The sequence below is a fragment of the Dermacentor andersoni genome, chromosome 11 (genome assembly GCF_023375885.2).
Source record: "Dermacentor andersoni chromosome 11, qqDerAnde1_hic_scaffold, whole genome shotgun sequence".
NCBI lineage: Eukaryota > Metazoa > Arthropoda > Arachnida > Ixodida > Ixodidae > Dermacentor > Dermacentor andersoni.
In genome coordinates, this window is record NC_092824.1 from 43,485,636 (window position 1) to 43,508,376 (window position 22,741).

At 50.7% G+C, this 22,741-nt stretch overlaps 2 protein-coding genes across 2 annotated transcripts in view; both read left to right on the forward strand.

Moving 5' to 3' along the window:
* LOC140213980 (phospholipid-transporting ATPase ABCA3-like) overlaps positions 1-22,741 on the forward strand; it is a 135,115-nt gene that overhangs the window by 39,433 nt on the left and 72,941 nt on the right. The window lies entirely within an intron of this gene.
* Positions 40-14,574, forward strand: LOC140214033 (uncharacterized). The gene is made up of 3 exons (XM_072285271.1): positions 40-455; positions 1,794-1,919; positions 13,810-14,574. Exons 1-3 carry the CDS (start codon positions 41-43, stop codon positions 14,076-14,078), a joined length of 810 nt encoding a protein of 269 aa, XP_072141372.1. The 5' UTR covers position 40; the 3' UTR covers positions 14,079-14,574.

Here is a 22,741-nt window from a genome sequence, read left to right on the forward strand (position 1 = left end):
CCTGACCACACATCTGAACTCGCGTCCACGCAGCATACGAATGATGGCCAACCCTACGAGCGCCGTCACACTTCCCATCGTGGTCAACCTGGTGGACACGGCTCGGCTGCGAGCTCTGACGGCGCAGCCGACGGCGCTGATCGACGTCACCATCGCTTACCTGCCATCGGGCGATCTGCAAAAGCTTGTGGCCGTTGTTGTCTCACGCATCTTCGCTTGGGTAGAGTGGGTGTTGCTCTTCGCCCTCACCTACTCGTTGGCCTTCGCCGCGTACTCATCGTTTCCGGTGGCCGAGCGGCTGAGCGGAGCCCGAGATGTGCAGCTCATGACGGGAATCTCGGGGGCTGAATTCATCTTCGCCCACTTTGTGTTCGACTTCCTTCACCACGCCCTGTTCAGCATGCTGTGGTGCTCCATCCACTGCGCTTTCTACTCCTACCCGTTGCGCTCGGCCGGTACGTTCTGGGCGCTCTTTGCGGACTTTTTCGGGATGTTGATGTCGAGCCTATGGTTGCGCGCAGTCCTTCACCCTGCCCACTCTCCCGAATAATTACAAGTACCGCTGACATTTTAAAAATAATGAAAACTGAAATACGGCAACACTATGTACAAGGTATCTAAACTTTCTCATTGTTTGATATTTGTGTTCAGTCTTTGAATGAATATCTGTGCGTATCTGTTTTCGCCGTTGATTTCCTTCCTGTAACCTTTTTTTACTGCCGCCTCGTAGAGGGGGGGGGGGGGGGGAGGCTGCGGGCCCCTGTCAAGCTGCTGTTTGTTCGTGCAGCTTTTACCTGCAGCCTCCTCCATCCTTTTTGAAGGGAAATAAATTTATTATTATTATTATTATTATTAAAAATTAGAGCAGCTATGGTGAAATTAACCTCCAGAACATTTTTCAACCATACTTCTTCAACTTCCTTTGTTTTAAGCAGAGTAACTAAATGTTATCTTGTTCTTTTCCTTTTTTCTGTTATTGCTTTTATTTCTTTATTTTACTTGTCTCATCAATTTATGTATTTGCTTTTTCGTCATGTGCATCATATTGATAGGCACAGTCCTACAAGCCAACTGAGGCTTAGACCGGCCTAATTATGTTGCTTTGCATTTTTGAGGGCAATATACAATATAATAATAATAATAATAATAATAATAATAATAATAATAATAATAATAATAATAATAATAATGATAATGTTTATTGCCACACAATATACAAAACAACACAAGCAGGACGTTAGAAGCCTTAGATGGCTTGTAGGACCGTGCCAATGAATATGATAGACAAGGCAAAGAAATATACATAAATTGATGAGACATGAAGAAATAAAAAATAAATAAATAATATGAATGACAAAAATTTAAAAGAACAACATACCATTTGGTTATCTACATATAACAAAAGTTGATAATAATAATAATAATAATAATAATAATAATAATAATAATAATAATAACATTATTATTATTATTATTATTATTATTATTATTATAAATGGAGCCCCGATACCAACGCATGACTAGCTGCAACATTTAACTGTAACAAGCCCAACGTGTCTCATTAGTTGCTACCTTGATTTCGACACCTGGAAAATTCTGTTGAAACTGACGTTAAGGAGAAAAATAAATCGAGTTGGTTCAGAATATTTCACTTCTACAGTACCAAAAAAGTCACTGGTGCTGCGAGATGAGGCTGGTAAGCCGCAAAAGACTGATGGTGATGATGTGTGATGATTACGAGTTTTGTTTCATACGCCTGTGCAAATATGCTGCATGTTGTTTTCTTTCTATAGGCTTCTTCCTGTTCACTTTCTTGTCCGCTGGGCCTCTAGCAATCGCGTATGGCTACGTGACGGCGGATACCACAGTGACCGCAGGTTCTGCAGTGGGTCGGATTTTTATTACCTTCTTCCTTGGAGGTAAGCAGCAGCAGTATCTAGAGGTCGCTGGTGACGTTTAACGACATAGGCTCTGAAACCCCTATACATTCTGGTGAAAAAATTATGGGTTAATTCTTTCAAGTGAGTCCACATGTGTGTAAGCGCAGAGGGAAAGCAAGGAAGTGCGTTGAAGCTGGTACGTGCCATCAAAGCACATTGAGACACGAATAGGAATAAAAGATAATTGATCAGAACGCCGGTTGCGCGTCATGATATGGCATTGCAATGTTATCCGCTTTGTAGTCGGTTTCTAAGTGTGATGCAGTTGCAAATCAACAGAATCGAAGCCTGAATCAAGCTGCTGTTACAAATGTAAGTGCAAATTTGAAACCAGTTTCGAGGTGTTCGCGTTTCAATTTGTCTAATGGTAGACGCGATAAATGCTTGTATTTCTTATTGCAACAGTGAAACTGCTCCAACTGCTACTGAGTTGGGTGACCCACACTCTAATCTGATTAACACCATTTGTGTAACCATTTACCATTTACAATATTTACTATACATCATTTACACCATTTACACCATTTACACCATCAGTGCACCATAGTGTAATTTGGTCTCTGACTCAAGCCCTCGTACCCATAAGGGTGTAAGGGTGCGAGATATAAAGAAAATTACAGCCTTAAAAACGCTTAAGGGTGTAATATAGCTAACACTACAGCTAACATGCAGCAAAATCGTGGACGAAACTAACGGTAGATTGCTAGCAAAAACTTTACCAAACCTACACTGTCGTTATTAAAATTGATATGCAGTGCCTAGTTCAATCAGGGTTTCATTTTTTACGAGGTCTCTTAGAAAAGTATCCGACCGTATTGTCACGTGGTGGTGACGTTAAGAACACAGTAGCAATACTGTGAAAGGCAAAACTAGATTTTATTGGGCGAACCTGTGCCCACAAAACAGGCTACACTTATAGCACAACGAAAGCGGCGAACACAGTCGGCGATCGTCGGAAATCTGATCAGCGGGTCAAGTGCGTCGGCTTTTATACAGCAGTCGTCGAATGTTCCAGACTAATCGTTGGGACCCGCATGCCTTCCACAAAGTTCTACAACATTCGAGTCACGCGATGAAATCAGATAACACAAGGTTCGGCGGCAACAGACAGCGGATAGAAGCATCGATAACTTTCCAGGAACTTCGGATACATGCAGGCGCGTCCCGCGCTGTCCGATAACATTTCTTATGCGGCGAAACATGGTCGCCCGTTAAATATAAGTACACGTGTCAATACCCCCCTCTTAAAAAGCATCGACCCGATGCTGCAAACAAACGAAAGTAATAAAAGAAAAGCACTCCTAACAAAGAAAACAACAAAATAAGGAAGTTCGTCAGCGTCCGTAAAAGGGTTTAAGACGCACCACGTGGACCGCTTCAGATCGTGCACGGCGTCGCTGTGAATGCGAAATGCCGTCTGGCACGACCTCATAGTCCAGTGCGCCAATACGTCGGATGACCTTGTAGGGTCCGAAATATGGTCGCAGTAGTTTTTCACTGAGTCCTCGTCGGCGTATCGGGGTCCACACCCAAACACGGTCACCGGACTGGTACTCGACAAAGCGTCGTTGGAGGTTGTAGTGTCGGCTGTCGGTCCTCTGCTGCTTCTTGATCCGCAGGCGGGCAAGCTGTCGGGCTTCTTCGGCGCGCTGGAGATAGCTAGCGACATCAAGATTTTCCTCGTCAGTGACGTGCGGCAGCATGGCGTCGAGCGTCGTCGTCGGATTCCTGCCGTAAACCAGCTTAAACGGCGTGATCTGTGTTGTTTCTAGCACCGCCGTGTTGTAAGCGAATGTTACGTACGGCAGGACGGCATCCCAGGTCTTGTGTTCGACGTCGACGTACATTGCTAGCATGTCGGCGAGGGTTTTGTTCAGGCGCTCCGTGAGACCATTCGTCTGCGGATGGTAGGCAGTTGTCCTCCTGTGACTTGTCTGGCTGTATCGCAGAATGGCTTGGGTGAGCTGCGGTACTTGTGGTTGCACCTCAGGAACACCAAGCGATCGGTGCACCTCTTCTTTCACGATGTCGGCGATCGAGGCCACTTGAGGCTGCGACGATGGCAAGACCTTGCGCAGTTCTTCGCGCACAATGGCCCTGATGGTCTCGCACAGATCGTCCGTGGCCAGTGATTGAATTCCTGCGTAGTGGGTAGAGCTAGTACGGTGGTTGAATTGCCGGTTCCGCATTTCCAGTGTCTTCTCGATGCTGGTGGCCTCGCGAAGGAACTCTTCTACGGTCTTCGGTGGGCTTCGTATCATTGCGCCGAAAAGTTCTTCCTTCACACCACGCATGAGAAGGCGGACTTTCTTCTCCTCGGGCATATCCGGGTCGGCGTGGCGGAACAGACGGTTCATTTCTTCCGTGAAGATGGCAACGTTCTCGTTAGGTAGCTGCACTCGGGCGTCCAGCATGGCTTCAGCCCTTTTTTTGCGCACGACGCTCGTAAAGGTGCGCAAGAAGCCACTACGGAAGAGGTCCCATGTCGTCAAGGTCGACTCGTGGTTCTCAAACAACGTTCTGGCGGCATCTTCTAAGGCAAAGTATACATGCCGCAGCTTGTCATCGGAGTCCCAGTTGTTAAAAGTCGCGATTCGCTCATAGGTCTCCAGCCAGGATTCTGGGTCTTCAGTCGCTGCTCCATGGAAGGTCGGTGGGTCGCGAGGTTGTTGTAGGATAACGGGGGACGCTGGGGCAGCCATTGGGGTTGTTTTGACCACGAGCTTCTTTGCCGACTCAGGTAGAAGTCCGTGCTCTGGGGGCAGTCCTTGTAGTCTGCGGCTAGCACGCTAGTCTTGGGCGATGTTGGTTTTGTCCTCGGGCTTCGGGCTTGGATCGCGGCTTTGCGGGGGCGTTCGGTACATGAACGCACTAGCACCTCCACCAGATGTCACGTGGTGGTGACGTTAAGAACACAGTAGCAATACTGTGAAAGGCTAAACTAGATTTTATTGGGCGAACCTGTGCCCACAAAACAGGCTACACTTATAGCACAACGAAAGCGGCGAACACAGTCGGCGATCGTCGGAAATCTGATCAGCGGGTCAAGTGCGTCGGCTTTTATACAGCAGTCATCGAAGGTTCCAGACTAATCGTTGGGACCCGCATGCCTTCCACAAAGTTCTACAACATTCGAGTCACGCGATGAAATCAGATAACACAAGGTTCGGCGGCAACAGACAGCGGATAGAAGCATCGATAACGTTCCTGAAACTTCGGATACATGCAGGCGCGTCCCGCGCTGTCCGATAACATTTGTTATGCGGCGAAACATGGTCGCCCGTTAAATATAAGTACACGTGTCAGTATTCTTTTTTTGCGAACACCTGATGGATACGAAAAAGCGCGCTTGCTTCAGCCGACCTTGAACCTCAGTGCGCGTGCGCGAATATTTTCCCGCCTGCCGATAGTGTCAGTCGCTGGGACGCAGCATTGGAGTGAGGTTGTACGCAGTGCTCTCGGCGGTTTTTTATTGCAAGGAAAATGGTGGAGCGACTGGAGCAGCGCTACTGCACCAAATTTGGCCAGAAACTCGGCGACAGCCAAGTGGAAACCATTCGGAAGATTCAGACGGCTTTCGGCGACGATGCTATGAGCAGCACACAGATTAAGGAGTGGTACAACCTCTTTAAAGACGGCCGCACATCGGTGGAGAGCGAGCCTCGCTCCGGTCGGCCATCAACATGCCGAAATGACCAGGTCATTGCCGAAGTGAACGCTTTGGTCATGCGGGACCGTCATGTGACTCTCCGAGAAATTGCGGAAGAGGTGGGCATCAGGACTTTTTCTGCACATTCCATTATGACCGAAGATTTGGCCATGAAGAGAGCTGGAGCGAAATTTGTGCTGAAGCTGCTCACGGTGGAGCAAAAGCAACTTCGTGTTGAAGTCTGACAGGACAGGCTGGATTCGACAAACAGTGACCCCGACTTCATGAATACCATAATCACTGGTGACGAGTCTTGAGTGTACGGGTACTACCCGAAACCAAATCCAAGTCGTCACAGTGGAAGCATTCCACGTCACCTAGACCAAAGAAGGCCCGCCAAGTGCGCACAAACGTCAGAGTGATGCTGCCTGCTTTCTTTCACTCCCGCGTTTTCGTACACCACGAGTACGCACCACAGGGTCAGCTCATTTCTACAAGAAAGGCCACCCACCCCTTTCATTTTGCACCGATAGAATCGGCAAGATTCAAGGAACCAGCGGATACCACCTACATTATATGTGAGTGCGTTTTGGTCAAGATTTCGAGCTTCATCTTCGCCGACCATCCCGCGCCTTGTTACGCCTAACGCAGCGCAAGACCACGGCGGTCCGCCGGGGAGAACATCTGTCGCACGTGCAGCAGGCACACGGCGCGTGAAAGGAGTCCGACACCGCTCGATGCTGCACGAGCAACAGGCGTTGCACGTGCACTGTGAGCCGAAGCCGACGCGTCCAACGCCCGAGGGTCGTTTCGCGGAAGATATGATAGGCTGCGTGCCGTTCTGAAGTCTCAGGCCAAGATGGTTTTCGCTTCGCCCGGAGAGCGCCCGCCGCGCGTCCGCCACCGTCGCCATGCCAGTTTGAGCCTGGTGACACTCGGCCCTGCATCCCTCGACGAACTCCGGGCTAGGGAGGACCTGGAACTTCGTGCCACTCGTATGCCGGGCCAGTGGCTCAGTCGACGGGCCACCACCATCGATGTCCCAGTGGATGCCCCCCTGCCTAATACCGCTACGAAGCCTCTCCAGGACGGCCCCTCAGTACAGGAGCCCCATGCTTCGGTCCCGCTCCCCCCCTCCGACGACGAGGACATGGATATGTCCAGGTCTCGGAAACGCACCCGCGAGACGGAGAGCCAGGACGAGGAGCCAACCGGGCGACGTAAGCAGCCGTCGAGCTCTCTCCCCACCCCGGAGCAGCGCACGGCAGCCAGCTGCCACGCGCTATCCCTGCGGGAGCATATACAGGAACACTACCACGCGCAGCAACCGGACCACGGCAGCGCCATTTCCCCACACTCCGGCGAAACAGCCGCCACCTCCTCTCCGGCCGCCGCCCAAGACGGAGGCCCTCCAAAAAGGGCGGGCGACACCTCTCCACATCCCGCAGAGTCTACAGGCGCCTCCTCCGCGTCCCTCCCCGAGCAAGGGCGTGCCCGGCACCATCCGCGACCCGCCGTCTGCTCCTGATGGCGGCGCGTCCCCTTCAGCGTCTGCTAGCGAACCAGCTGCAAACGAAAGCGCTGCCGACGCGATGGAGCAGACGGACGCAACACCCACTGTTTCGTCACATCAGGGCCCTGATAACCCCGCGGCGTGGTTTCTGAAGGACCCACCATGCCAGCTTTCTTCGCGGCCGAAGCCAAAGGGGAAGAAGAAGAAGCAGAAGAAGAGGAAGGAGCCTGCCCATGCTTCCCGTTCGTCTCCCGGGGCAACGGACGACTCGCGGCACCCACCCGCTACCCTGGTCACGCCCAGCGTGCCTACAGCCGCAGTACAGAGAGCGACACCATCCGCCCGCGAGTCCACCACGTACGACTTCACGCTGGTGTAGTCAAAGAGGGACCGGCGGCGTGCACGAGCCCTGGAGACTGCTGCACTCCCGGTTGACCCTGCGGTCGTCGGTACGGTGCTCTTCCGTCCCTCGGCGCCCTGTGGAACCTTCCGAGGAGCACCGCGCCTCTCACTCGCTGCAACTCTCTCTTCGCGGCCCGGTGTTGCAGTGGTTCGCGTTAACCATAAACGCGACATCCTGGCAGCTGGTGCTACCACCCGGGAGTGCCTGGAGGAGCTGCTGGCAGTCACTGAGCTGCACGGAATCCCAGTGACCGCCCGATTGCCAGCCGAGCGCGGCAAGAGCACCGGCTTCCTGCACAAGGTAGTCGGGTTACCCGCGGACACAGACCTGCTGGGAGCCATCGAGTCGAGCGTTCCCGTGCTGTCGGCAACGTGGGAGGAGAGCACCATCACAATCCGATTCGCGGGACCGGTCCCCCCTGAACGCGTGCGCCTCTTCAAGCTCGGGTTCAGGGTGAGACCTGCCAGGCCCCGTCCGGTGCAATGTCGGCAGTGCGGCCGCTTCGGGCACGTGCTGGAGTCCTGCAGATGGTCGACGGACTGCATCTCATGCGGCAAGAGCCACGTGGAGGGCGCCTCCTGCCAGAAAGTCCGCTGCAGGAACTGCGGGGGTCCTCATAGGGCCGACACTCTCGCCTGCCCGAAATGGCAGGAAGAACGGGAGGTGGCCATCATCATGGCTTCCTCCACCTCCGCATTGTCGAGGCGTGCTGTCAGGGCAGCAGTCCGGGAGGAGAAGCAGCCGCAGCAGACCTCCTTATCTCCGGCGCGGTCCTATGCGAGCGTGCTAAAAGGCCCCAGCCCTGCACCCAGGCATCCGGTACCAGCCCCTCGTGCCTCTCAACGCCAGCAGACGCAGGATACTGCTGCTCCACCCGCCCAAACTACTATGGATCAGCTGGTAGAAAACCTGCTGCTCACCATGCAAGCGGTCAGCACCATGCTGCCAGCTGACCATCTGCTCCGGGCCATCTGCCTGCAGGCAGTGGCATGTCAACAACGACACAATCACCATGGCTAGTCGCCCAGCCAAACGTCGGCCGTGCATCCTGCAATGGAACGTGCGCTCGCTGCGCCGACAACACGCCGAACTGTCCGAACACCTACTCCTGCACGAGTACGACGTGCTCGCGTTGCAAGAGACATACACGCGCGACGGGGAGTGCAACCTTCCGGGATTCGTGGGATACTACAGTGCGACTACCTGCGAGTTACGGACTTGCGCCAAAGTGCAGTGCTGTGATCCGCTCCATCCACGCGGCCGCTCCCGCGCGCGTATTTACGTCCGTGCGCGCCTTCCCCAAGCCGTCGTTCGTGTGGCCTACATCCTTCCCACCTCCGTAGAGTGTGTGGCTGTGACTGTGCCCGTTGGATGGGGGGGGCGACACTTGTGTCGCCAGTGTGTACGTGCAACCCGTGCAGCGGTGGGATACGTCTTTCGTGGAGAGCCTTACCGCGCGCATCAACGGTGACAGTGTTGTGTGCGGCGACTTTAACTCTCACCACACGGCATGGGGCAGCAGCCGCTGTGAGCCTAATGGCAGGAATCTGCTGAACTCAATCCACTCCTCTGGTGTGCTGATCATCAACACCGGCAGTCCCACTTTCGTGCGTCGGAAGGTGCGCGGGAGTGTGATAGACTTATCGCTGGTTAGCGAACGGTGCCACTACGAGTGGGTACGCAGGCCTGACACTCAGGGGTCGGATCATTATCCGATCTCGCTTGACCCGCTCGCTCTGAGCCGCGACCGGACCTGTACCTACCGCATCACCGACTGGTCACTGTTCAGGACGCTCTGTGCCACGCCCCCTCCGGCGAACACCGACTTCCTCACGCACATTTTGAGGTGCGTTGTCGCCGCGACCAAGCCGCTGGAACGCCGGCGCCCGACATCAAACTTCTGAACTTACGCGCGGCACGCCGACGCGCTGAACGCCGCGCCATCAAAAGTGACAAGGTGGAGCACTGGACACTTTACAACCGCCTTGATCCCACGTGCCGTCGTCATGCCAGGCAGCGTCGCAACCAGAGCTGGTAGAGTCTCTGCCTCTCGTTGGAGGACACTCGCGACAAAGCACGCCCCTGGCGCATTCTCGCCGCCCTACTTAGTCCCAAGATCCCCCACCGCCCTGCACTCTCCATCGCAGTGGCTCGGGCTTGAGTGCCGAGCAATTAGCCGAACTCTTCACGGATACGTTCGCTCCGCCATCTGTGCGCCCTGTCACAGCCGCCGTCGAACTTCCACCACACAACATGGTTGAATGCCTCGCTCCTATGCGCTGTTTCCCAACGAGCGCAATTCTGGAGCATGTAGAAGTGCTGTGTTCTGTTAAGTTCACGCTCAGCGAGTTGCGCATCGTCTTGAACAGATGCAAACGTCGCTCCGCTCCCGGTTCCGACGGCGTTACTCATGAAGTCCTGAGGAACATTGACGCAGCTCAGCTTCCGTCATTTCTCGAGGTCTTCAACTCGGTCTGGCACATGGGCATCATTCCTGCCGACTGGAAAGAGGCGATCGTCGTTCCCATTCTCAAGCGCGACAAACCAGCCTCCAACATTAACTCCTATCGCCCAGTATCGCTAACCTCGGTACCCGGCAAAACAGTGGAGTCCATGGCTTTGCACCGCCTTGAATGGATTGCCTCCGCCCTAGACGCCTTTGCCCCTGAACAAAGCGGCTTCCGCCAACAGCGCTCGACAGCTGATCGCGGACGTTGTCGCTACGCTCGAGGACGCGGCAAGCCGCCACGAAGCCGGATACCTGGTGCTGCTCGATGTGGAACGCGCGTTCGACGGCCTCCAGCACGGCACCATCATTCAAGCGCTTCGCGAGCTGCGTATTACCGGCCGCCTACTGGACCATGTCTCGGCCTTTCTTAACGACCGAACGTTCAGAGTGCGCGTGGGTGACGCGCTCAGCACCCCCCGTAGCGTGACCTCTGGTGTTCTTCAGGGCAGTGTCCTCAGCCCTTTCCTCTTCAACTTGGCGCTGGCAAGGCTACCTGATTTCATCTTGAAACTGTCAGCCTTCGAAGTCCGTGTGGCGATTTACGCTAATGACATCGCTCTTTTTGCTTGCGGGCCCACGGACCATGGCTACCAAGCATTACCTTAAACTGGTAAAGTCCATCGGGCGTAACAAATGCGGTCTTTTCATGGTCTTGATCACCGGTATTGATACTAGCAAAGCACTGACGAATATCTGCCAGTATCCTGACCTCAGGTCGATAGAAGAGAACTAGGCAGAGCGTGTAAACAGTCCAGGGCGTCATCAATCCGCGGCAGAGAGCAGACGTGCTTGCATGCTACTTGATTTAAGCGGCTGTAGTCTACGGAGAAGCGCCAGCTGCCATGTTTCTTCTTCACTAGGACGACCGATGATGCCCATGGAGTGCATGAAGACTCAATGACGTCCTTGGTGAGCATCTTGTTGACTTCACGCTGTATTACTTCTCGCTCGGCATAGGACATGCGATAAGGACGTCGTCTGATTTGGCTGCCGTCCACAGTATTGATAAAAAAAATTATGGGGTTTTACGTGCCAAAACCACTTTCTGATTATGAGGCACGCCGTAGTGGAGGACTCCGGAAATTTCGACTACCTGGGGTTCTTTAACGTGCACCTATAAGTACACGGGTGTTTTCGCATTTCGCCCCCATCGAAATGCGGCCGCCGTGGCCGGGATTCGATCCCGCGACCTTGTGCTCAGCAGCCTAACACCATAGCCACTGAGAAACCACGGCGGGTCACAGTATTGATAGTATGAGCAACCACCGATGTCCGTCCCAAACGGCGGTCATTAAAGTCAAAGATGTTGCGGTAGGACTTCAATATGCGCCGCATATAGGCTGTCTGAACAGCAAGGAGGTCTGACGCTATCATCCTGTCCGTATCACTGTCGACGAGATTGTGCGATGAAGGGGAAGGAGCAGAGGACCAAGAAGCGTCGGTAACGAATAAAAAGAGGCATACTCATCGATAGAAGAGATGCGGCCGAGAGTCATGGCGCCTGGGATAAGTTGGGTGCGCTAGCTAAAGTTCAGTATGGGTTGAGACGCTCGATTATCCGTAACTCTAATAAGGATGTGAGGAAGAGCGACGTTTTTGCGAATAAGACGTCAACGATTGGGGTCAAGATGTAATCGCCATCGCGAATGGGAGAAAAATGCCGCAAGTTCACATATATAACGGCTTGAGGTAGACGAACGTAATCCACTGAACACAAGCGTGATTGGCGTGCAGTAGGAGCGTCATGGTAGCATGGTAGGTCTAGCTGAAGCAATTCGCTTCCACAGTGAATAAGGGCAGAATGGGCAGACAGAACATTTATACCGAGGATGAGTTCATGGGAGCATTTCTCGAGCACGGCAAGTAGCATGCTTGCGGATCGGTCAGCTACACTTATTCAAGTGGAGCACATCCCTAGCACGGGAAACGTTCCGCCATCGGCGACGCGAATGAGCGGTACTGTGGGTGATGTTAGGACCTTCTTAAGGCGGCAGCGAAGCTTTGAATTCATCACTGATATCTGAGCCCCAGTATCCGCTAGAGCAACAATATGTGCGTCATCCAGTTTAAAGTCTGGCAGGTTCCTTCTGGTCTGCAGTTTGGTCAGATGATTTGGCGGGCGAGTTGTCGATGCAGCATCACCTATGGGAACTGCATCGTCTAGTTTTCCCGAAGGAGTAATTCAATCGGCGACTTAGGGCGGTGGAATTAGGGCGAGCGAGATGATTGGCAACGAGACAATGGTGAATGGGACTGGTGACCACGTGGGGATGGTAAACAACGATACGGCATGGAGGGAGCGTCGTCGCCGCAGGTTTGGGGAGGCTCGCGGTAGGGCTGAAATCGGCCATGATCCATGTCGGGGCGACGGTTGTATCCATAGGGCGCCTGATACCAATGCCACCGGCTGTTAAAATGGCGGGCCACGTGTCCAATACGACGGCAGTTGAAGCAAATCGTATGGTCATCAGCAGTCCTCCACTCGGCTGGATTGCGAGTACGGAACGGCGTACTTCCGATGCTTTTAAGCATCGGAAGTACGCATGCTGATACACTTCTTGCATGGCGTATCATGATACAGATACAAGATACCTAAAGATGATTCAAGACAGTACCTAAGATACATGTATCTTCAATACTGCCCAGCACCTCATGTCGTGCGTGCATGCCATACATGTCATGTCTGCGTATCATGTCATGCATGCAATGTCATTCTTTTCATACGACGCGTGTCATGTGATGTCAGTACGTTTTGCGTCATTCATGACATCAGATCATTTATGTCGTACGATACGTCATGCGTGCGTGTTATTTATGTCACGTCATGCTATTGATGTCCCGTAATGTCTTTCATGTGACGTAACACGTTTGCGGAAGCTGCGGATTGCGACGTTGATGGCGTTGAAGGCCACGAAAAGTCGGCGTCGCCTCCGTTAAGTTGGCTTTTCTGCAACGTGGAAGAATATCTGGCGTCATGATAGGCCACGTGGTGGCACTTGGCGAGTAGCGGTGTGAGCGGCGTAAGAAAAACGTAGGCTAAACTCTCCTGTTTTTGGGAGCATATGCAGCGACACTCAGAGAGCATAATTTGTATTCATGTAAACCGTGGCGCAAAGCTAATATACGATACGCTAATAAGGTACGGCTCTACAGAGTTGGTCTCAACGCGGTCGGTTACGGATGCGCTACAACAAATGACGCTTCATGGACCTTGGTGTGAGCGGGGTGCACACACAGTAAACAAAGAGCATCGAACTGTGCAAAACGACAAGTGAATCCTTGCCAAATGTTTTTCTGGTGACTGATACCCCAACGTCTGTGCCTCGTAAATGGGTTTCGAAGGCTAGCCTTGCTTCCAGCTGAGCCGAGCGAAGTCACGCGTACAGCGAATGGCAGGAAATTATCGCACCCGCGGCAGGCAACAGAAAACCAGAACGGAAACTAATGCGGCTTATAAAGAAAGAAATTGCCGTATTTGAAGAGAAGTAGCGTCATCGTCGGACCCCCGGACAAATAGGACATTTTACCTAACCTTCAATGCACGAACGTATTCCGGCTCATGACACTTGCCCCACTTTGAGGCGTTCCGCAGTACTGAATTCACCTTCTACGTGGCCTCTGAGATTGCCCATTGTAATCTCTGAGGCCATGGTTGCCTCATCGTGCCGCATATGCCTAACTACTGATACCGACAAGCTAATCGTAGTTTCCCTGGCGCCAGATATTTTGGTGTGTCCTCCAGGATTTCTTTCTCAAGCGAACTTGACAATTCTGTGGCGCCTCTTTGGTTTCCAGGTGCAGCGACCGCAATAGCGAGGCCCATTATTTGGCTGCAGACAACATCAAACATCGTGGACTACGTGGTGATTCTCTTCGGTCCTTATGCGCTGCTGTCCATGCTCGTCAAGGTGTGGAACGACATTACCAGGAGTCAGGAGTGCGAAGTGCTGCGGAATTTTGGTATCAGTGACACAAAGAGTGCAGTATATATATATTTTTTCCTCTTTACGCAGACGAACGCTTCGTGGCTGCTTGACAGCACGGTGCAGTGTGCAGCCTCTTAGCGGCAATGTTACGAAGCCCCGCATAATCGCAGACTTCCGCGCTTCAGTCGTCATGCTGAGCTGGATATAGCGATAAGCTTACTATACTGGTGAGGGACGCGGGTGACAGATATTTCTTGTTTTTTATTTCCTGACAAAGCAGCTTTTTGAGTAAAAGCATATACCTTTCTAAGCCAAGTCTCAGAGACCATGCATGCTTTCTTTTCCCCGAGAAATGCTTTCCGAACCTGCTTTAATTAGAGATGGGGCAAATTATATCGATAATTCTCGTATACTGTGTCACTGAATACAATCATTATTATTAACGAAGGAGGAAATCGAATGCACTTGTGGCTTTAAAACAATATATTTCTTGCGAGCGGAAAAGCACTCTTCGCTCACCATTGGGAAGTATATTTTAAAGCCAGAAGTTTCGTCTGTTCTTCCTCCCACTTTGCTTTTTGTGTTCCTGGCCGTTTACGGCCAGGAATGTATGTGCTCGGTATGCGCTCGTATGTGCTGGGTATGTGCTCGATATATATATATATATATATATATATAAATAAATAAATTGTGACTGGTCTGTTTTGCCCCACATTCTACCCCTTTGCGACGGGTGCCATGCCTTAAAAACAAAACACAAAAAACACTTTAGGAACTTCCCTCGCCCCTAGTGCTTGGCGCATTGGGCGCGTCGCATAGCAACCATTTACTTACAAAATACGAACACGCGCTTCTTAATTCTGATTATTAGCAAAGCTTCTACGGGACGTGACAGTCCCCGAAATACCCTGTGCGTATCTCATCCTGCTGTGGCGCTGTGACACGCTTCCATAATGTCAAGTATGTCCTCTCTTGCGATCCATCACGTTCTAAAGCTGAACGAAAAAAAAAAGAACGATATGTCTGCCAGGCCTACCAAGGAATCTGAGGGATGCGTTCGTCAGTGAAGTCCGCAGCGCCTGCAAAAATAACAACTGAAGGCTGGTTCAGCCAGAAAATATTAATTTTTGTTGTCTCCCGTGTGAGTCTTCACCGACCAGACGAGTTTCCGTCAGACACTTGACTTTGTAGCTTCGAACGTGTCCCTCTAACAGTAATCCCAAGCAAGACAGAACTTGACACGAAAATGTACACACTTCAGATGATCAAGAGTTGTTGAAAAACTACATATTCCGTTCTATACATAACAGGCGACGCTACGAAAGCTAGACACACTTTTGTCATTGTTCGAATACGCAACCAAAAAGTGGTGCGCCATAAATAAAATATAATAAGCACGCGCTCTGTAATCCGCAATAAAATTAGGTCACGTTCTTCTACGTCAGAAAACATGAACGATTTATCACATTATTAGGCGTTTGAGATCTCTAACTATTTACTATCGCACAAGCGTAGTAATATGTTTCGTCAAGTCGCAACCACAGCCGATCACATGCGCATCGACCCAAACTTAGTACGTAGTCTTTATACTATATCTCAGTAGTTCCTTGCAGCACTGTAGAAGCTGAACGAATTCTCAACCAATAGGAAGGCCGAATGCCCCTCGAGATCTGCTCATCCCCGCCGCGTCGTCAGCTCATTGTCTGCTTGTCATCCTGTCGGTACTTGCTCCATGGCAGGCGGGTGGCTGAAAAAATGTTTTGACGTCATAGCCATCACCTTCGTTTATATGGATGCGACAGCGGTGCTTCGCTTCAGCTGAATGCTTTCCCTGCAGTTACGTAGCAGCCTCTCTAACAAGTAGTAAGGGCGAACGCCCTTCTAAACGTCCACCTGCGGCGCAGCGTCTGCTCGGCGCCTACTTGGAGTTTGCTTGCTACCGTCATCACGTACCATGCTAGAGCGGGGTAGCAGATTAATGATGCAGCGAAGAATTAGGCCTTTGTAGCGTTCCGCATCGTCAACGTATCAGTAGCGTTAATGGTGTGGCGCCATCTGCTAACTAGAAATCAAACCAGTTTTACGGCTCGGCGCCGTCTCTGTAGTCCGATCAGCGTGAAAACAAACAGCTGATCTCATTAAATACGACAAGACATAGCTAATGCTTTGACCTGAGCTTGAGATGAGACTTTGCGATGGCGAATTTCGCCAGTTATTTCTTGGTGACAGGGTGGAGAGCCAGTAACAATCGCGAATTCAGATCGATGCGGGTAGCCGGCGCGAAGGGCACTGCCATGTTGCTATAGTTGATGACGGCCGTTTAGGGTGGCTATTACGCTTACCGGCGGTAACTGCTACATAAATTCTCGGTATAAGACGAGTATGCACAAAGCCGATGACTTGCCACGAATTGCTGTACCGTATCATGTAGCGAACGAAAATAAAACTCTTTAATGCTGCCAATAATCAATCAATGTGGTGCCAAGGAACGTAATATGTAGTAGGAGATAGGAAAGGAGGAACTGTAATGATACATGAAAATTTGCAGACATGGGAACCAGTTGCCTGGTAGACGACAGAGGGATTGCATACAGGTCACCAGCAACGCCTGAGTCATGCGACGGAGTTAAAAAAAAAGCAGATCTTTAAGCTACCGATCAATGTAATACGAATGAATCTATCGTTCAATCAATCATTTACTTAACCAGCCCAGGAACAACCCTAAGGTCCGAGGGATGCCACACGGATATATTAAAACAAACAGAGACGCTTAGAAAGTGATGTGCAAGACATAATGCGCAGAAAATACAAGCCTGGTGGACAAAACAATCTGTGGCAGAGAAATATATGGGGACGCCTCCTCACCATTGTCAGGAGGCGTCTGTAAAAGTAAGTTAATGTTACAGCATTATTATCTACACTTATAGAGAACCCAGGAAATCAACTCTGAACTAGCTAACAATGGGCCCCATAACGTAAAACTTTACCATCAATTTTCTTGCAGTCTACTGACGGCAAAGTCACGTAACCGCCGAGGCAAGCGTCTGTCGGTGTCCTGCAGTGTTGCTTGGACGCGCCAATGAAACGCTCTCCTCCTTTATAGGAGGTCACCTTCGTTACAGGAGGTCACCTTTGTTTGCTTTCAAAGCGAACAGCATTGCCTTTTTTGACTGGATTTTCAAGGAATCTAATTTGCTGGCAACAGGCAAGCAGCACGCTGAACTGAAAAGGGTTTCGGTGGGGCCGAGCTAGCTCAATGAATGTAGATAACCGGATGAGGAGGGTGGTGCCGACATCTGCGATTGGCCCACCTCTCATTGCTTAGACTCTGGTGGGTGGTCGAAAATCGTGACGACGTGCATTGGAAAGCTAAAAATTACAGTGACGTATTATCTCGCGAACGCGGGTTATGCGCTAACGCTAGCGTGCTGTAGCGCACACTAAGCTAGTGGCCCTCGGTGCGCCTAGACGCCTAGACTATCTGTATCTGCATCCAGAAGGGCAATAAGCCTGCTTGAAGAAGGTATATGTTTATTTTGGAGGCGTTCTATGATTTCCGAATTAAATTTGAGTGACGACAGTTAAATGAGCAGACGACGATGAACTACAGCCTCAACTTCAGCAAGCACGTTGAGTAGCTCGTTGTAACTCGAGGTGCCCCGTCCCAGGCACTGCTTTAGTGCGTCGTTGATTGTCCGGATTACACGCCCCCCAATGACTCCCCACCGCGGCGCACGTTCTTCAATGAAGCGGCATTGGATTCGATGAGAGCTGGCCTATTACTGGACTCTCTCTTCGAACAGAAAGCACAGCTGCTCGGTGCTGCAACGGAATGCTTTCGCGTTGTTAGAATGCACGATGGCAGCAATTCTACGTGGTGGTGAAAAACCCCTGAAGGCAAGTAAAAATGCTTGCGCTGTCAAATATGTGGCCCATTATAGGTGTACTGCCATTGTCCCAGCACACGAAAAGGCAATGACGTAAACTTACGAAGTCGACGGTCTTCCAGCACGGCAGTAGAGCGGCACACATAAGTCAGTTTCCACTGCGTAAAACCGTGCTTCTTTCCTAATCGTTTTCTCTGATGCCCCTTGAAAGTCCAAAAGCGGTTCCGAAGAACCAGGAGAGTGAGTTGGACTTTACCATGTCGTAATCGTACGTGTGTTGCATTAACCAAGAGGTCGGTCAGTCAGTGATCTCCACGAAGGAAGATCGGATGCTTCAGCACCTCCAGATAGCTAACCTGCGGCAGTCTGACTCCTACATGAAGTAGTCTGTCACGGTCGATAAGCGGTTGTAATGTCGGCACATTGCAAGTATTCGATGATTGTTATCATTACTCTAGAGCCAGAACCTCGCTCGGGAATGTGTAGTGCTAGGGAAGCCTGATTAAATAGATATACGCCCGGTGCAACCCCAGCGACTTCAGTGGCTTTTTGGATGAAGCGTTCCGGCGAAACTTCGTGGTCCATTCTGTTAGTCGGAGTAAACGGGAGAGGCATTCAAAGCTTGCAGCCTCAAGCACTGGCTCATGTGGGGGTGGAGGAGACGCCACTACTTCGGTGGGGCAAGCTAATTTCACTTATTGGTTTCGCCAGAAAGGGCATCCGGTAAAGGCGCAGAACGTATTTTCACAGGCCATGGCGAATGAGACTGTGACAACCACGAGGAACGGGTCCACTACAGTCTCGAACATCAATGACAAGGCTGTTGCTCCAGCGTCCACGAATCTACTGGATTGTCGTGGCCTGCGCAATGTCTCCAAGGAAAGTGCCCCGACGTCGGGCGTTGTATTTTGAGAAAACGGTTTCTCGCGAAAGTCGCCCTTTCATTAGTGTCGGCTGCAATCCAATGTCGGGCTATTGATGAGTCCCTCCAAGAAAGCCCTCACATCTCGATGTTTCTAGAATTCCTGAAACGTAGCTCCACAGCATGACAGCTAGCAAGCACGCAAGAAGCTCTACGCATGGCAACGAGGTAGTTTTAAGCAGTGCGACCCTGCACTTGCTCATCAGCGGCTGAACGTTAAGCTTTCCTTCTTTGATCTGGTAACGCGTTCAGATGGCTGCACTGTAGGTCAGTGGGCTTGCATCGCAGGACAGGTGAAGTTAAAACGTTGAAATGAGTCGCAGAGTGAAACAAATGACGCAATGTCGAATGCGCCGCGAGGGGAGCGTCGCTAGTACGGATGTGCAGCTTTCCCTCTGTTTCTAGACGTCTAGTCTAGCAATCTAGTCGGTGCTCCTTTTTAGTGATGCTCCTTAGCGGTAAGCATTTTGGGTTCATCCAACTGTGCCAGCAAATCGTAACCGATGGCTGGAGTGTTCGCGGTGCAGACTTTGTGTACCTCCAACGTGCCTACCGTGATGTCGTGGGAGTTGAAACGACTATGGAGTTTGAGCCTGACGCTTCGACAGCTGTAACTGCGGGAACAATTAAAGCACCAAATGTCTGCACAAAGAGGTCTTCTGTCTCGAGAGAACCCAGGCCGAGTCTTTTGGTCAGGTCGCGTGAAATGAACGTTCTCTAGCAGCTGGTGTAAAGCTTTAACAGGAGCAAGCAGGATTTGTGCGTTCCGGACACCCACGCTGCAGCTATTTGCATCAGAAAAGATGAAGGCGTACAACCGCTCGAAGGACGTACAACCGCTAGCTCTTCGTTGTACCATGCTTGAAAAGTTTATTACTAGGTGGGCTCTTGCTGTCTTCTTTCCATATGGAAATGTTCTTGTTCCATATGAAAATATGCATCGTCTCCATATGAAAACTTATGTTTCGTGCAGTACTTCCACTTGTGCCACACTGCATTGTAGCCTTTTCATGAAACGTGCCCTTCTACGCCGCGTTTAAAACGACAATTCTTGCTAGTTCGCCAGCGTGTAATTTCGACGGGTGACAGGTGACTTGGCAATCCCTTATGGCGTGTTCTCGGTGATAGCACAGCACAGAGCAGGTATGGTCATTCGATGCAGATCTTGCAGCCAGCGCTAATGGTCGTCGTAGCTGCGGTGTTAGACACTGTTGGCATCACCCGTTTCTCGCGAGGGTGCTTTTGGGTAGGGACCTTGAACGGGAGGCTTGGCTCTTTTCTCTGCTGTCGACTTGCACCTGCAGGGACTTCATGACTTTTCGCGCGTCTCGTAGTCGCGACCTCGGAGCAGCACCGTAGTCGCCTTGAGTCTCCTTCTGCGTTGACGACATAGATTAGCGATATCTTCTGATAGTGAGCGCATAGGTACACGATGAAGTATGCCGCGTATTGTGATGCTGGAACCCTGTGGCTGTCGAGGCAGCTTGTGCGAAAGTGCAGCTCTTCGTATAGTTCCTGCAGCAGCAATAACTGAGAAGAGCGATCTACGGGAGCGATTGCAACCAAACCGTCAATTTGGTCGGGAACGAGTGCAGTATGGTGGCCGAATTTCTATCGGAGCATTTTCCCCGCTCCCGCACAGCTCACTTTCGCCAGGCGCACACCTTTCATAGCACGCTCCGCTCTTCCCGTTAAGTGTGATCTTCAATACGAAAACTTCTCTATACTGGACAGCCCGCTGCAGTTACGGATAGTGGCCTCGAAATGTTCCCAGAAGACCTGTCACTCGTCAAGTGCACTGGAGAAAACGGGTACCCGTAGTTTCAGTGGAGTAACTCTTTGTACCTGTGGTCCAGAACTGTCTTCAGGAGAGACGACTTGGTTGGTGGGGACAGTGCTTTAGGACAGTGCTGGCACAGTGCTTTAGCGAGAACTGCCCCTGCCGCTGCAGCATAATTTTTAAGAAAGCGAACCTGGCTCACGGTGTTGCGGATCTTGTCGTCCTACTCGAGAGCTACGGTGGCTTCTGGCTCATACTCGTCACCATCGTTCATCATCATCATCATCATCATCATCATCATCATCATCATCATCATCATCATCATCATCATCATCATCATTATCAACATCATCATCAGCCTGGTTATGCCCACTGCAGGGCAAAGGCTTCTCCCATACTTCTCCAACTACCCCGGTCATGTACTAATTGTGGCCATGTTGTCCCTGCAAACTTCCTAATCTCATCCGCCCACCTAACTTTCCTCCGCCCTCTACTACGCTTTCCTTCCCTTGGAATCGATTCCGTAACTCTTAATGACCATCGGTTATCTTCCCTCCTCATTACGTGTCCTGCCCATGCCCATTTCTTTTTGCTGATTTCAACTAAGATATCATTAACTCGCGTTTGTTCCCTCACCCAATCTGCTCTTTTCTTATCCCTTAACGTTACACCTATCATTCTTCTTTCCATAGCTCGTTGCGTCGTCCTTAATTTAAGTAGCACCCTTTTCGTAAGCCTCCAGGTTTCTGCCCCGTACGTGAGTACTGGTAAGACACAGCTGTTATACACTTTTCTCTTGAGGGATAATGGCAACCTGCTGTTCATGATTTGAGAATGCCTGCCAAACGCACCCCAGCCCATTCTTATTGTTCTGATGATTTCAGTCTCATGATCCGGATCCGCAGTCACTACCTGTCCTAAGTAGATGTATTCCCTTACCACTTCCAGTGCCTCACTACCTATTGTAAACTGCTGTTCCCTTCCGAGACTGTTAAACATTACTTTAGTTTTCTGCAGATTAATTTTTAGACCCACCCTTCGGCTTTGCCTCTCCAGGTCAGTGAGCATGCATTGCAGTTGGTCCCCTGAGTTACTAAGCAAGGCAATATCACCAGCGAATCGCAAGTTACTAAGGTATTCTCCATTAACTCTTATCCCCAATTCTTCCCAATCCAGGTCTCTGAATACCTCCTGTATACACTCTGTGAATAGCATCGGAGAGATCGTATCTCCCTGCCTGACGCCTTTCTTTATTGGGATTTTGTTGCTTACTTTATGAAGGACTACGGTGGCTGTGGAGCCGCTATAGATATCTTTCAGTATTTTTACATACGGCTCGTCTACACCCTGATTCCGCAATGCCTCCATGACCGCTGAGGTTTCGACTGAATCAAACGCTTTCTCGTAATCAACGAAAGCTATATATAAAGGTTAGTTATATTCCGCACATTTTTCTATCACCTGATTGATAGTGTGAATATGGTCTATTGTTGAGTAGCCTTTACGGAATCCTGCCTGGTCCTTTGGTTGACGGAAGTCTAAGGTGTTCCTGATTCTATTTGCAATTACCTTAGTAAATACTTTGTAGGCAACGGACAGTAAACTGATCGGTCTATAAGTCTCTGGCGTCCCCTTTCTTATAGATTAGGATTATGTTAGCGTTTTTCCAAGACTCCGGTACGCTCGATGTCCTGAGGCATTGCGTATACAGGGTGGCCAGTTTCTCTAGAACAATCTGCCCACCATCCTTCAACAAGTCTGCTGTTACCTGATCCTCCCCAGCTGCCTTCCCCCATTGCATAGCTCCCAAGGCTTTCTTTACTTCTTCCGGTGTTACCTGTGGGATTTCGAATTCCTCTAGGCTATTCTATCTTCCATGATCGTCGTGGGTGCCACTGGTACTGTATAAATCTCTATAGAACTCCTCAACCACTTGAACTATCTCATCCATATTAGTAATGATATTGCCGGCTTTGTCTCTCAACGCGTACACCTGATTCTTGCCAATACCTGGTTTCTTCTTCACTACTTTTAGGCTTCCTCCGCTCCTGAGAGCATGTTCAATTCTATCCATGTTATGCTTCCTTATGTCAGCTGTATTACGCTTGTTGATTAACTTCGAAAGTTCTGCCAGTTCTATTCTAGCTGTAGGGTTAGGGGCTTTCATACATTGGCGTTTCTTGATCAGATCTGTCGTCTCCTGCGATAGCTT

Coding starts and splice junctions, on each gene's coding strand:
- LOC140214033 (XM_072285271.1), top strand. CDS start 41: ATGATGGCCAACCCTACGAGCGCCGTCACACTTCCCATCGTGGTCAAC. Junction 456..1,793: donor CTACCCGTTGCGCTCGGCCG/GTACGTTCTGGG, acceptor TTCTTTCTATAG/GCTTCTTCCTGTTCACTTTC. Junction 1,920..13,809: donor TATTACCTTCTTCCTTGGAG/GTAAGCAGCAGC, acceptor TTTGGTTTCCAG/GTGCAGCGACCGCAATAGCG.